The sequence below is a fragment of the Notolepis coatsorum genome (assembly GCF_963971535.1).
Source record: "Notolepis coatsorum genome assembly, chromosome: 3".
Taxonomy (NCBI): domain Eukaryota; kingdom Metazoa; phylum Chordata; class Actinopteri; order Aulopiformes; family Paralepididae; genus Notolepis; species Notolepis coatsorum.
The window spans coordinates 178,699,088-178,713,651 of NC_140167.1; the positions used below are offsets into that span (position 1 = coordinate 178,699,088).

At 45.1% G+C, this 14,564-nt stretch overlaps 1 protein-coding gene across 1 annotated transcript in view; it reads right to left on the minus strand.

Moving 5' to 3' along the window:
• neb (nebulin) overlaps positions 1-14,564 on the minus strand; it is a gene marked incomplete at its 5' end in the record, with an annotated part of 147,740 nt that overhangs the window by 16,103 nt on the left and 117,073 nt on the right. Inside the window, 11 exons of the mRNA XM_084311456.1 lie at positions 413-505; positions 1,134-1,226; positions 1,689-1,781; positions 2,314-2,406; positions 2,958-3,062; positions 4,476-4,580; positions 4,949-5,053; positions 5,808-5,921; positions 7,342-7,452; positions 8,422-8,529; positions 10,607-10,711. Of these exons, the coding sequence (XP_084167582.1) occupies positions 413-505; positions 1,134-1,226; positions 1,689-1,781; positions 2,314-2,406; positions 2,958-3,062; positions 4,476-4,580; positions 4,949-5,053; positions 5,808-5,921; positions 7,342-7,452; positions 8,422-8,529; positions 10,607-10,711 (1,125 nt within the window). The remainder of the gene's footprint in view (positions 1-412; positions 506-1,133; positions 1,227-1,688; positions 1,782-2,313; positions 2,407-2,957; positions 3,063-4,475; positions 4,581-4,948; positions 5,054-5,807; positions 5,922-7,341; positions 7,453-8,421; positions 8,530-10,606; positions 10,712-14,564) is intronic.

Sequence of the window (14,564 nt, forward strand, 5' to 3'; positions counted from 1 at the left end):
AAATATCTGGGGAGGGAATCTGGTGAGACAAAAAGGTAAAAACATTAACGTGGATTAATAATGGGGGGGGGGGGGGGATACAAAATCAAAACCCAATTTGTTTGTTTGGAAACACAAAATAAATCTTTAAAACAACTTCAAAATCAAAGCATCCACTAAGGGGGGGGGGGGGGGGGGGATGAGTGATTTATGGATTTATAGGGTCCTTAGTTTGAGTGAGGAGTGAGAAAACAATAGAAACGAGTGAAAGCAAATGTTTTTGTTTAAAGATCTCCTGGAATATCACCAAAGGTCAGTAGGGAACACAGAGGACATATGGCAGGTCAGAGGGTTTAGGTTTTTATATTTTGTGGGGTTGTCTTTAGGAGGATGACAGGGAGTGATGGGGTCACTCGAGGTTCTGTTAAACTACCGAGCTGATGTGCTTCTGGTTCTCTCTGACCCGCTGCACCTCAGGGAGGTCCGGTATGGCCGTGCCTTGACCCAGCAAGTCCTTGTACTGTATCTAATCATTCCATGGGTAACATAAATACAAAGTAAGCAAAAAGGTTGGTTACCTGTGCTAGCACAACAATCTAACAATTCTAACAGGACAACACACACGGTACGCGACAGATAGCACACAGACGGACATTAGACTATACAGCGAACGTTGACATACATACGTTGACATACAGTATACAACGCGCACTTCACAGTTGCACATACAGGTACACAAATCCACCCAAATACACAGCCGAGCAGTGGCAACGCTGGCATAACTGTTGAAGAGTATTTGTTATAGTTATTATCAACGACGGTCAAGTGTATTGGCACTTAGATGAGTCAATTCTGTGGAATAAAAAAATGGATGATCTCTCATTTAGTTCATTACTTGAGGGCTTAGATGGAAGGATTTACCATGAGTTGCATCTATGAGTCAAGGAGAACAGAAAATCCCAAATTAGTATTAAAAACTGGAGCATTCAAAATGGTGGGAGATTAAAAATGTCTGTCAGGGATTGAACAGGGATTACATGTCAAAGTCAGGTCTGGTTTTATAGTTGGACACTAGGTAGGGAGGAGAGATGAGGGGAGGCTGAGTGAGGATGACGGGAGGAGAGGAAGAAAGGCAGGGTCACTCTGTAGAGTACCGTGCTAACGTTCTGCTGATTGCGTTTAACTCTCTCCATCTCTGGGGTCTCTGATATTGCTGTTCCATGTCCCAACTCCTCTTTGTACTGAAGCTTGAAACAAGACAGCAAAATCCAGTCAGAAGAGGTGGTAAAACAGCTACATTCAGTGCAGGTTTCTTTTCATGTGGTGGGGAAGGAAAGGGGGGGGGGGGGGGGGGGGGGGGGCACGACAAAATCAAAATCCAATTGGTTTGTTTGGAAATGCATGCACACAAAAAAAAAATACATCTTAAAAACAACATCAAAATCAAAACATCCACTAAAGTCTTGAGAGAAAAAACAAGGGAGTGATGTATGGATTTATAGGGTCCTTAGTTGGAATGAGGACGGAGAATAAAAAAACAATAGAAAACAAAATGATTTTGTTTAAAGATCTCCTGGAATATCACCAAAGGTCAGTAGGGAACACAGAGGACATATGGCAGGTCAGAGGATTGAGTTTTTATATTTTGTGGGGTTGTCTTTAGGAGGATGACGGGAGTGATGGGGTCACTCGAGGTTCTGTTAAACTACCGAGCTGATGTGCTTCTGGTTCTCTCTGACCCGCTGCACCTCAGGGAGGTCCGGTATGGCCGTGCCTTGACCCAGCGAGTCCTTGTACTTTATCTAATCATTCCATGAGTAACATAAATACAAAGTAAGGAAAAAGGGCCAAACAGAAAGCTCATAATATGCATTTTGCAATCGCACATACAGGTACACACATCCACCCAAACACACGACAGGAGAAGTAGCAGCAGCAACACTGGCATAGCTGTTGAAGAGGATTTGTTATATTTATTATCAATGGTGGTCAAGTGTATTGGTACTTAATAATGTATTGTAAATGTCAATAATGTCAATTCTGTGGAATTAAAAATGAATGATATATCCTTTAGTTAATTACTTGGGGGGCCACAACAATTACCATGAATTGCATCTATGAGTTAAGGACAACAGAAAATCCAGATTTAGTATAAAAACTGGAGCCTTCAAAATGGTGGAGATTAAAAATGTCTGTCAGGGATTGAACAGGGATTACATGTCAAAGTCAGGTCTGGTTTTATAGTTGGACACTAGGTAGGGAGGAGAGATGAGGGGAGGCTGAGTGAGGATGACGGGAGGAGAGGAAGAAAGGCAGGGTCACTCTGTAGAGTACCGTGCTAACGTTCTGCTGATTGCGTTTAACTCTCTCCATCTCTGGGGTCTCTGATATAGCTGTTCCTTGTCCCAAATCCTTTTTGTACTGAATCTTGACATGGATGAAAGCAGCAACCAATGGTTAGCCTAACTTTACCTGTTGGATAATTAACCTAGGTCAAATACATACCTCTTCTTGAGATGTGCTTTATTTAGCCCCTTGGGTATTTGGTTCGCATATAGTTAGTGAAAATTCTAATTAGCACCATTGTATCTCACATGCTAAACCAAGTACACCTCAATACAAATACACAAAGCAGACAGACAATAAATCAACATAATTTCTGGACATTATACAACATATACAACACAATGATACAGTGACGGCACACAAGTTGAGCACACATTCACTTCAAAGGTTATGCTACAGTAACAAGTTGGCTAGGGTTAGTTGCTTATGTTGAAATACTATCCATCTGGGTTAAAATCTAACAAGTCCAAAGTGAAACGTTATGGTTTACTCCAAAAAAGACGGGCTGCATATCAGTGTTAACTGTCATTTCAAGAAAAAAGAAAAAAAGGATAAGTGTAAAAAATATGTTATTAGAAAAAGGTTAAGATAAAGGTAAAAGAAAAAAGAGGTACTAATTGTGGAGAAAGTACCGAGCTGAAATTCTTTGTATTTTCTTTAACACGAAGCATTTCAGGGGTGTCCTGTACTGCAGACCCTTTGCCCTTAATGTTTTTAAGGTCTGACTGGTACTGAAGCTATAGGGAGAAGAGCACAGGAGCAGTTAAAATGTTTAACAATAATATACAGGCAAAAAAGAAAAGAAAAAAAAGAAGAAAAGAAACGGAAGAAATTCTTCTTCAAAAAAAGAAAAAATAAAGTTTACCTCAATTATCCTTCACGACTGTTAAATATACTATTCTTGCTTCTTTCTTTTGCTCCCATAATATCCCCAATTTTGTCATTATGCCAATTCGGTTCCTGGTCGTTGCACTGCCCTACTGTGAGTCTGGGGAGGGTGTAGAACTACCACATGCCTCCTCCAATAATGTGGAGTCGCCAGCCATTTATTTTCACCTGACAGCGAGGAGTTTCACTGGGAGAGTGCAACGTGCGCAGAGGTTCACATCATCTCCCTCAGATCCCCTCCCTGGGAGGAGAGACCAGGACTCACTGGCTTCCCACCAGCAAGGGGCGACTGACCAAGCCGGAGGTACCACTGCCGGGAATTGAACCCGGGTCTCTGCTAGGGATGCACCGATCCGATATTGGTATCGTATCGGCCACCGATATCAGTAAAATAGCTGGATCGGGTATCGGTAAAAAAATATATATATATATCGGATTTTCTTTAAAAAAAACATTTTTTAATAATAAATAAAATAAGAAATAACCATTCAGTACATTTATATCTATGTGTTAATTTGTTACATTTAGTTTCACTAAGTTAGGAAAGTAATGTTTTAAGTCAAGGCTGATGTTGCCTTGCACAAAATAATGATCCCAGTCTCTTCCACACAGTGACAGTGAGGCATACAGTTTATTAATTGAATGAATGAAGTTTATTTTCTGACTTTGTTTACAACAAATCAAAAACACACTTGTGATCCTTTACAATTCTTAAAAACTAAATATATTTTAATTGAAAAAAAAACATGGATAATTTCTTCTTTTTTTTTTTTTTTTTTTAACTTTTTGGGAAAACAAATTTGGACAATGGGTATCAGATAGGTATCAGTATTGGCCGATACCCAAACCCAGGTATCGAGACTGAAAAAGTCGGATCGGTGCATCCCTAGTCTCTGCAGTGGTAGGTGAGTGCTTAGACCACTACACTACCCAGCAGCTCTCACTTAATTTTCCACTACACTGCTTTTGCATTTCTTAATCTAAATAAGAAAACAACCACTATTTACTGCTGGCTTCAATTAGTTCAGAAGACATAACACATAACACAGAACACATTCCACATAAAGTAAACATGATAAAGTATTCAAGATAATACCTTGAAGAGCAGACACAGAGACACACACACAGAGTCACCAGGCACTGGCATGGGACATAATCTCTGACCCTACGAATCCTTGGCCGCTTGGCTCCTACTAGGCATGGACCTGGATCATGGCACCAGTTTCTCTGGTACTAACCGGCAGGCCCAGTTTACTACTTACATTGCTGAAGTTCTTCTGGTTCTCACGGACCCTCATCATCTCTGGGGTGTCTGCGATGGCTACGTAGTGAGACATGGTCTTCTCAGCCTCTTCCTTGTACTTTTTCTATTGGACAAACAAAGAGAGAAAACTTCTGATCAACTGGTATGTTGATCCAAAATAAGAGATTCATGATAACTTCTGATGCTGTTTTGAAATTAGCCCTGATGCACATTCCTCGTCCATGTATGCAGACTGGACACTGAACGTTGACCGTGGGACTTTTTGGAATATATATATACATTCACAAAGCCTCTCAAAGTGTGAGCGCTGATTCAAAGTCAGCTTCTGTTTGAATAAAGTTATAAGGACAAGTGGTCACTGACCCCAGACCAGCACTCCTACTGGTACACTGGAAAGCTAGATATGGGCCAATGTCTTGAACCAGGCTTCTCTCTGAGTGTGTGGCTTGTGTCTTGATCCAGCCATCTTACCTTACTGACCATGTTCTTCATCTGCTGCGCGTGGATGATGTCTGGTGTGTCAATGACACTTGTGTAGCTGGCCCTGTCCTGCTCAGCGGTATGCTTGTACTTAGTCTGTGGGGGCATACAAGTGTAGGTCAGCACAAATTCTAGGGATACTGGAACAACAACAAAAAGAACAATACAACATAATCACATCATTTGTTTTACAGAATACAGCAGGGCGGGGCCAAGATAACTTCTTGATTAGATGCCCTTTTTTTTTTTTTTTTTTTTATCTTTTCCCCGCTCCTTTTTCCTCCGATTTTCTCCCATCCCAATGTTAGTCGTTATGCCAATTCCCAATCCCCTTCCTGGTCGCTGCACACTTACCCCCCACAGTCGGTCTGGGAGAGTGGAGGCTATCACGTGCTTCCTCCGACACACGTTTAGCCAATCAACCGCTTCTTTTCACCTGGCAGCGCGGACTTTCACTGAGAGGGCGTAGCGTGTGGAAGGATCACACTATCCCACTTAGATCCTATCCGCGCTTAGCAGGCGCCCCGACCGAACTGTAGGAGTCGCTGTTTACAACGACCCGGACCCACCCCGCCAGCTTCTCCCACCCTCGTATTAGTGTGAACGGCCAGCCAAGCTGGTGACAACCCCGGAGCTGTGAGCTGGATTTGAACAGGCGAATCCTAGCGTTTCCGGGGTTGGTGACGAACGCAATCTCCGCTACGCCACCTGACCGCCCGATTAGATGCTTTTTAAAACATTACCTGGACTATATCATCGCTGTCAGAGTATACAGTACATCCCCAACACACACACAATCTTCCACAATGGACAACTCCACCCAACCAAAACAAATACATAGCATGGATACCTGACTGAGGATGTCAGTAGCGTTCCTAGCCCTCATGAAGTCTGGGGTGTCGTTAGCTAAAGCCAACATTCCTTTGCCAATGATCTCCAACTCCATTGCCTTCTTGTACTCTCTCTGAAAACACAACACGTTACACAATGTTACATGAAGGCACAGAAATTACTGGTGGATTATATTGAGGAAAAGGGATTTCTACTCATTAATACTGGGGTGGGCTGCAAAACAAAAAAGACACCTGAGGGAATGGTGAATAAAAAAAGGTTAGAACAAATTAAGGATAAAATATTAAAGGAACACGCCAACTTCTTTGGAAATTAGCTTATTTGCCATCTACCCTGGAGCTAGACAAGCAGATACCCCTTTCTTCTCTATGCATGCATTAGGCTTAGGGAATAGCCGCACAGTTAGCCTAGCTTAGCGTCATTCACTGGAAGTAGGTGTGCCAGTGTAGCCTAGTTCCCACCAGTCACGAAATACACTCCAAATACAACTCCAAAACTTTCCTGTAAACATGTTGTGACCTGTGTATTTACCACGTGGAGAAATACAATTTAAAAATTTGACATTTTCGTTTTTTTTTTTTTTTTTACTTTATTTTTTAGCGTTTATCGCTTTTCTGGTCAAACATGACCGGCAGTTGTAGGGTGAAACGGGAGAGAGAGCAGGGGGAGACATTCGGCAAATGACGGCGAGTCCGGGAATCGAACTCGGAGTCAACCAGATCCGTGACGCAGCACGGAGTCCCGCGACGCAGCGCGGTAACATGGTGTGCTACTGGAGCACCCGACATTTTCGTTTTCTAAGCAGATATATACTCAGATTTCTTTTTGCCGAACCACTGATTTCATCACGTCAAAAGCCCCATTTTTCTAAAAACTATTTTTTTAGATGATGAAATCACTGCACCCAGGCAGCAGTGGTTCGGCAAAAAAAATTTCAGAGTATATATCTGCTTAGAAAACGAAAATGTCTAATATATATATATTTTTTCCACGTGGTAAATACACAGGTCACAACATGTTTACATGAACGTTTTGGAGTTGTATTTGGAGTGTATTTCGTGACTGTTGGGAACTAGGCTACACTGGCACACCTACTTCCAGTGAATGACGCTAAGCTAGGCTAACGGTGCGGCTGTTCCCTAAGCCTAATGCATGCACAGAGAAGAAAAGGGTATGTATCTGCTTGTTTAACTCCAGGGTAGATGGCAAATAAGCTAATTTCCCAAAAAGTTGGCGTGTTCCTTTAAGACATTAATGAGGGAGAGGAATGTGTGTAAGGCTCCACTTAAAGCTGAAAGATAAAGAGGGACATTAGTTTTGAATTTCAGTATGTTAAGAGTGTACTGCACTCACAGTCAGAGTAGTCAGTGAACAAACACAATGACACAGGGTTGAACACATTAGTGATGTCATCAAGGAGGGCCAAGTGTGGATGTGTCAATCTCAGCAGTTGCCAGTTAGTGGGATGAAGACACTTAAGGTTAAGGGGATAGGAAGCTGCTTCCAGACCCTTCACAATCAACCAGTCCTACCTCACTCAGGATTTGAGTGGCATTCCTTGCTCTCAAAAGCTCCGGAGTTTCCTCCAGCAGAGTTAGACCTTTACCCTTCACCCCTTCCTCTAGATCCCTCCTGTACTCTTTCTACAGGACGGGAGAAGAACAGAGACAGGCACACAGGCAGGCCAGGCCAGGGCACACAGACAGTGAGTACGAGGCTCAGAGAGCAAGGTCCCAACCCTGAACCTCTGAGCTCAAAGTCACCAAGCCTCCCGAAAACAGCTCATTCATCAAGTAGTGACAGACAAATAGTTATATTTTAGGACCAGAATTTTCATAAACCTTTGGAAAGACAATAAATCATAAATAATGTCAAATCAAATGAATGAATTACAGAATTACATTATCATTGCTCATAAAATAGAGAGAGGGAGGCATTGGTGACTTTGCTGAAAAGGCTGATAAAAGATAACGTGAATCACATTTTATCAGATATGTCATGAAAATAAACGAGTAAATAGATACAAAACATTTAATTCAAGACAGCCTCATCACATCACAAGTTTCAACAGGAAAACTTGCTACCACCAGAGAGATTGTTATTCAAGAGCCAACCCACACAACAAAAAGCAGACAGAAAAACAATAACATGCTTGGCTGTTTTACACACAAAGCTATTACTGTAGCAGCGTCCTCCTACTTGATGGGTGTGTGACACTAAAGTGTCCAGGGCGTCAACAGATACAGACAGACAGACAGACCATCAGACATACAAGACAGTGAGTAAACCACAGTCTACTACTAGACCAGTCACGCAATAGAGTGGCTGTATGAGAGGAGAGAGAAGGGGCAAATGTTGTGTAGTTATTAAGGTATTATGGTCACGCCATGAACCATGCAAGCTAACCACAGCTAAACGAGGTGGGTGGAGGGGAATAGGTCCAGAGAGAAGAAAATCACTTGTGGGATAAAGCGAGTGGAAGGAGAGAGAGGCTGTGGTTGTGGTGTGGTCTTAGTATGATTATAAGAGATGGGAGAGAGAGAGGGGTTTGGGAGGTGGCAGGTGGGGAGGGGAAAACCAGGATGGGTGGGAGGAAATAGTCCTTTAGTTACCTCACTGGCTATTTTGGTAGCGTGTCTGACATGTATCATGGCAGGGGTGACCTCCAAGCCTGAGAGGTTCTTGCCCCTCATATCCTCAAAGTCCTTCTTATATTCTTTCTATTGGCCACAAAGATAAGACAGGGGACAGACACAGCTCAGATAACCACATGCACTAAGTCCTGGTACACAATGCAGTTACCTCAGTCCTTATCTGGACCACTCTCCTCACGATGACACCAGTTTTTGTGTATGTGTCTATGCGTGTGTGTGTGTGTTTGATATTTGGCAGCCTTTGACATGCTTATAAACATGCCACTTGTGGCTTAAAATATCTAGACCTATCAAAGAAAAAGGCCAAACAACTAGCAAGATGCTAGTTGCGGTTTGTGTTGTAAAAGGAAGCCATTTCATGTGTTCGAGACAATGCTCTGCATCATTGAATATCCTTAAAAACGGAACTGTTGAATGTATAATTAAATTAGTGGATTCACAGTACAGCATTTAAAATATACGTATGCATGTCTGTTTGTTTGCATGTGTATCTCTATGTGTGTGCCCTATATATTTGCTAAGTAAAGATTTGGTTTGAGGAATAGCACCAACATCCTTCAATAGAACGTGACAGAACGCTCACGGTGTTCCATTAAATATACCAATTGAACACCACAGATACCACAAATTCTTCTATGAAAGAGAGACATCAAGAGGTTTTGTTTCAGATTTTTATCATCAATTACTAACGTCCTCATATGAAACCCTCCACCTAGACTCCGTCTGGAGGAGGGATATACCAGACCTGGAAAGTGATTTTGATTGGCAAGAAGCCTGGGCAAATATTCGATTCACATCAAGGAACCCGGACCATCAACAAATCAATCTTAACTATATTCACAGGACATACTTGACTCCTATAAGACTGAAAAAAATTGGTCTTATACAAGACTCCAAATGCTCCTTATGTACAAATGGGGACGAGGGGACATTTATGCACATGTACTGGGACTGCCCACCAGTTAAGATATTCTGGAAAGAGGTGACCCAGCAACTATCAAATCTCTTAACTTGGAATATACCTGTACACCCCTCTGTACTACTGCTGAATGATGTTTTTGAGTGTGCAGTACATCCACAGCTAAAGAGATTGGTTTTTATCGGGTATCACAGTGGCTAAAAAGCTGATAGCATCACGATGGTTCCAACCGGAAAAAATGTGCTGAAAGGTCTGGATTATTACATATCTCGATGTGATCTATCAAGAAATATCTACAGCAAGAATTTTGGGTCTCAATGAATCCAAAATTACATTGTGGTTAGAAGTGGTGGAGAAAATAAAAGCTAGCATATAATGGTAATGTCTGGTTAGGAGCGAGGGAAAATGGATGGATTATCCAATGGGGGGTCTGGAAGGGGGGGGTACGAGCTGGAGCATATGTGTGTAGGTTTTTAGAACAGGTATTAAGGGTATATCCTATATAAGACAATTAACTAAAATGTGATTTCATTGGATGTGCACTGACAACTAATGCTTGTATATCTTATCGTGTGTTGTCATGTTTGTTTATGTGTTTGTTTAAAAAATTATAAAAAAAGAAAATACAAAAAAAGAACGTTACAGAACGTGAACCATACTGTATCGCAGTCATCCCTGGATCGTCAGACGAAGACATGTTTCAGTAATACTTACAGTATATATGAGCACTGTTACACAATGCTACAAAAGACTCAGGATCAGTTCAATTCAGAAAAGAGTTACACCTCATATTACAGTGCCTTTTCCCCCAGAATATTCAAATCAAATATTTTCAAGGGGGCGGTGAGATAAACTAAATATGGTAAAAGACTGAAACCACTTAACTTTTTCAAAGGATCGACCATTTAATTAAAGTGCCTTGAATGGTCTGAAAATCAAATTATCTCATAAACGATCCAAAAATATTATAGGTGATAAAATATGATCTCACAGTAATACTGGTTTGCAAGGCACTGTAAGAGTAGGTTTTATTGACATGAAACATAAATATTGACAAGAAGGCATACAACAGGCATCACCAAATTGAACTAAACATAATACTATATATTGGAATAATGATGTGCAGGTTTCCTGGGGGTCTTCTGATATTCAGAGAGTCCTGTAAAGTGAATGTTAGTAGTACAAAAGTCACATTACAGGTTGAGGGGAAGTGAGATAATGTACCTGGCTCTGCATTTGCTGGGACTCCTTGGCAGTCACATAGGTGGGTGTCTCAAAGTCCAGCATGGCCTTTCCCTTCTCCTTCTCATACTTCTCTTTGTACTTGTACTGTAAATGTCCACACAGCAGTTAAATATAATTTACAATAGGTATTATTGTACAATATAAGATGGGAACAGATGGAAAGAAGTGACCCAGCAATTATCAGTATTCTTATCTCTGAACATACCTGTACATCCCTCTGTATTGCTGTTGAATGATGTTTTTCAGTATGGAGCCCCTATACAGCTAAAGAGACTAGTTTTATCCGGTCTCACAGCTGCTAAAAAGCTGATAGCATCACGATGGATTCAACCGGAAAAAATGTGTCGGAAGGTATGGGTTCTTACCTATCTTGATGTGATTTATCTAGAAATATCTACAGCAAGAATTTTAGGTGTCAATGAAACCAACATTGCAATCTGGTTAGAAGTGGTGGAGAGAATAAAAGCTAGCATATGAAGTGTAGTGCCTGGTTAGAAACGAAAGAAAATGGATGGATTATCCAAGTGGGGGTCCGGGGGGGGGGTGAGCGAGCAAGAGCATAATTGTAGGGTATTAGATAGCAAGTATTAGGTATATATGTGAGGATTGGCCCATTCCCGCCACACGCTTCAAGGTACTGTGAGGAGGATTGGCTCAGTGCCACCACACGCTTCTAGGTCAAGTACCAATTGCCGTCACGCACCTGTCGGTTGTTTGTAATCAGCGCCCAGAGCCCTTCATATACTCGGGTCTTTCTGTCAATCGTTGTCGGGTCGTTTTGGATTTCCACTGCTACTGCCTGTTCCCCCCGATGTTGTGTCTCGTCTGTTTTTCTTCAGGACGTCTATGGAAGTTGCCGCTGTTGTGTATCTTTATCATCCGTTGGAGCTGTGCCTCGTTGCCCGCTTTGTGCATTTGCGCTTTGGTGAGTTTTTGGAACGAACCTTTTGGATTCTCTGTTTTCTGTGTGTTTGGATAACACTGAAGATTTGCCGTTTTTGTTTTGTACTGGACTCAGCTAAACTTGTGTGTTGGTAACACTGAAGATTAAGTCACGTGGGATTGTACTGGGCTCAGCTAAACTTGTGTGTTGGTAACACTGAAGATAAGGTCACGTGTGTTTATACTGGACTCAGCTAAGGAGGACTGGACTGCCTCTGTATTCCGTTGGCTTGTTTATTGACCACTCTCTCTCTCTCTCCGTTCCTCCCCGAGTTGGATCCTGGAGTAGCTGCAGAGCCACAGAGGCGCTACGCCGCTTCTCCATTCTCAATACCGGGACGATCTGCAGAGCCGCAGACAACTCTGCCAAGAACATTCTCCCCTTTGTTGTTCTTATTGTTATTTCGCTCATTCCTGTTTCAGAAATAAATACGCCCTAGTCTTTGGCTAACTCTGAACTACCTGTCTGTGCCGTGCTGTTGGGGTCGGTTTCAAACCATAACATTACGACCCGACCATGACGACCCCAGCCGACACAGACAGGGTCAAGGCAGCATTGGCGGTCCAGATCGAATTGACCAACGACCACAGCCTACAGTTAGGTGCGGCTGCGGCTGCTGTGCAGGACCTCCGGGCTCAGGTCCAGCCTATTCAGGAGTCCCTTAGTTCTCTGGCTACCCTGCAGACAGCCCAGGGTAATAAGCAGGCTGATATTCTGCACCAACTACAGACGTTGAGTGAAGCATTTAACGCCCTGCTTGTAACCCCACCTACTCCAGGAATCTCGGCCAGAGCACCACCCGCAACCGTGGCGGACCCTGCGCCTCCCGACCTTGCACCTCGGGAGCCCCGTCTCTCCGAACCACGTTGGTTTGACGGTAACTTCGAGGATTGTGCCACATTCATCATGCAATGTGAGTTGGTTTTCCTCCATCAACCCAGCCGATTTACTTCAGAGGGAGCCCGAGTGGCTTACATGACTAACCTGCTCTCAGGCCGAGCAGCACAGTGGGTTACTGCCTCCTGGTCAATGAGGGCTGATTTTTGTTTTTCCTACCCAGACTTCGTGGCAGAGCTCCGCAGGGTTTTCCACCACCCAGCTCGTGGCCAGGACCCAGGAGCTCGGTTGGGCACCTTCCGGCAGGGCAGTGGCAGTGTCACCGACTACGCACTGGAGTTCAGACTGGCCGCAACAGAGAGCGGTTGGAACGATCAAGCGCTTCGTCTCACCTTCCTGAGGGGGCTCAACGATGCAGTAAGGGACCAGCTCGCGACCCGTGAGGAGCCCGATTCCCTCGAGGGCCTATTCGACCTCGCAATTTGCATCGACGGACGCCTCCGGGAGAGAAGGCGTGAGAGAGCCCGACTGGGTCCCCAGACGTTCCCCAGACCCCCCGCACTCGTGACGGTACTGCGGTCCGTCCTGCTCCCTCCGCAACTGGTGGCCCCTTCCCCTCCCGTTCGGTGCCCGAGGAGGAACCCATGCAGCTGGGACGCACACACCTTAGCCAGGCTGAACGGGAGGCCAGGTTCAGGTCCGGCCTTTGCCTCTACTGCGGCCGGGATGGACACCGTATCTCCAATTGCCCCACCCGGCCAAAAGACCAGGCTCGCCGGGACCCCGGGAGATCCTGGTGAGCCGTTTTTCTTGTTCCCACACCCGTGCACCACCTAACCGTCTGACGAGCGTCACCCTAGCCTGGGCGGACCAACGGGCGACGGTGGAGGCACTCATTGACTCGGGTGCTGATGAGAGTTTCCTGGATTTCGAGTTTGCCACCCAGGCCAACATTCCACTTGAGGACCTCGAGAGACCCTTGGAGGTGTTCGCGTTGGACCAGCACCGCCTGGCTGACATCACTCAACGCACCTGTCCAGTCCTTCTCACCATTGCTGGTAACCACGTTGAGAGACTCACCAGATCCCCTCTTGTCCCTGTAGTCCTGGGTCGGCCCTGGCTCGCGCTGCATGAGCCCCACATCACCTGGTCCTCCGGTACCATCAGGGGGTGGAGCTCCTCCTGTCATGCCCAGTGTCTTCAGGCGGCGTCCAGTCCCTCGCCCCGGAGTTCCCTTTGTGAGCCACCCCCGGACCTCTCGACTATTCCCCCCGAATACCACGACCTCGAGGAGGTTTTCAGTAAGTCCCGGGCTCAAGCCCTTCCGCCTCACCGGCCTTACGACTGTGCCATCGACCTCCGCTCTGGGGCTCCCCTTCCCGGCAGCCGCCTCTACAGTCTGACCGTCCCTGAGAAGGCAGCGATGGATAAGTACATCTCTGAGTCCTTGGCAGCAGGCCTCATTCGGCCTTCCTCCTCCCCGGTGGCGGCCGGTTTCTTTTTTGTTGGGAAGAAGGATGGAGACCTTCGACCCTGCATCGACTATCGCCAACTCAACGAGATCACCATTAAGAACAAGTACCCTCTTCCTCTCATGAACTCCACCTTCGAGCCCCTCACCCAGGCTACCGTCTTCACCAAGCTGGACCTCCGGAGTGCCTACCATCTGGTCCGTATCCGAGAAGGCGATGAATGGAAGACCGCCTTCAAGACTCCCAGGGGCCACTACGAGTACCTGGTGATGCCGTACGGCCTCACCAACGCTCCGGCGGTATTCCAGGCGCTCATGAACGACGTCCTCCGTGACATGCTGGAGGAGTTTGTGGTGGTATACCTGGACGACATCCTCATCTTCTCCAAGACCCTCGAGGAACACGTCCAGCATGTCCGCCGTGTGCTGGAGCGCCTCCTCCACAATCGGCTCTTCGTCAAGGCAGAGAAGTGCCGATTTCGCTCCGACTCCGTCGATTACCTGGGCTTCATCGTGGAGAGCGGCTTGACCCGAGCTGACCCTCGCAAGATCCGGGCCGTGGAGGAGTGGCCGGAACCCACCTCTCGGAAAGAGCTACAGAGCTTCCTCGGGTTCGCAAACTTCTACCGAAGATTCATCCGGAACTACAGCCAGGTGGCAGAACCACTTACCAGGCTAACCTCTCC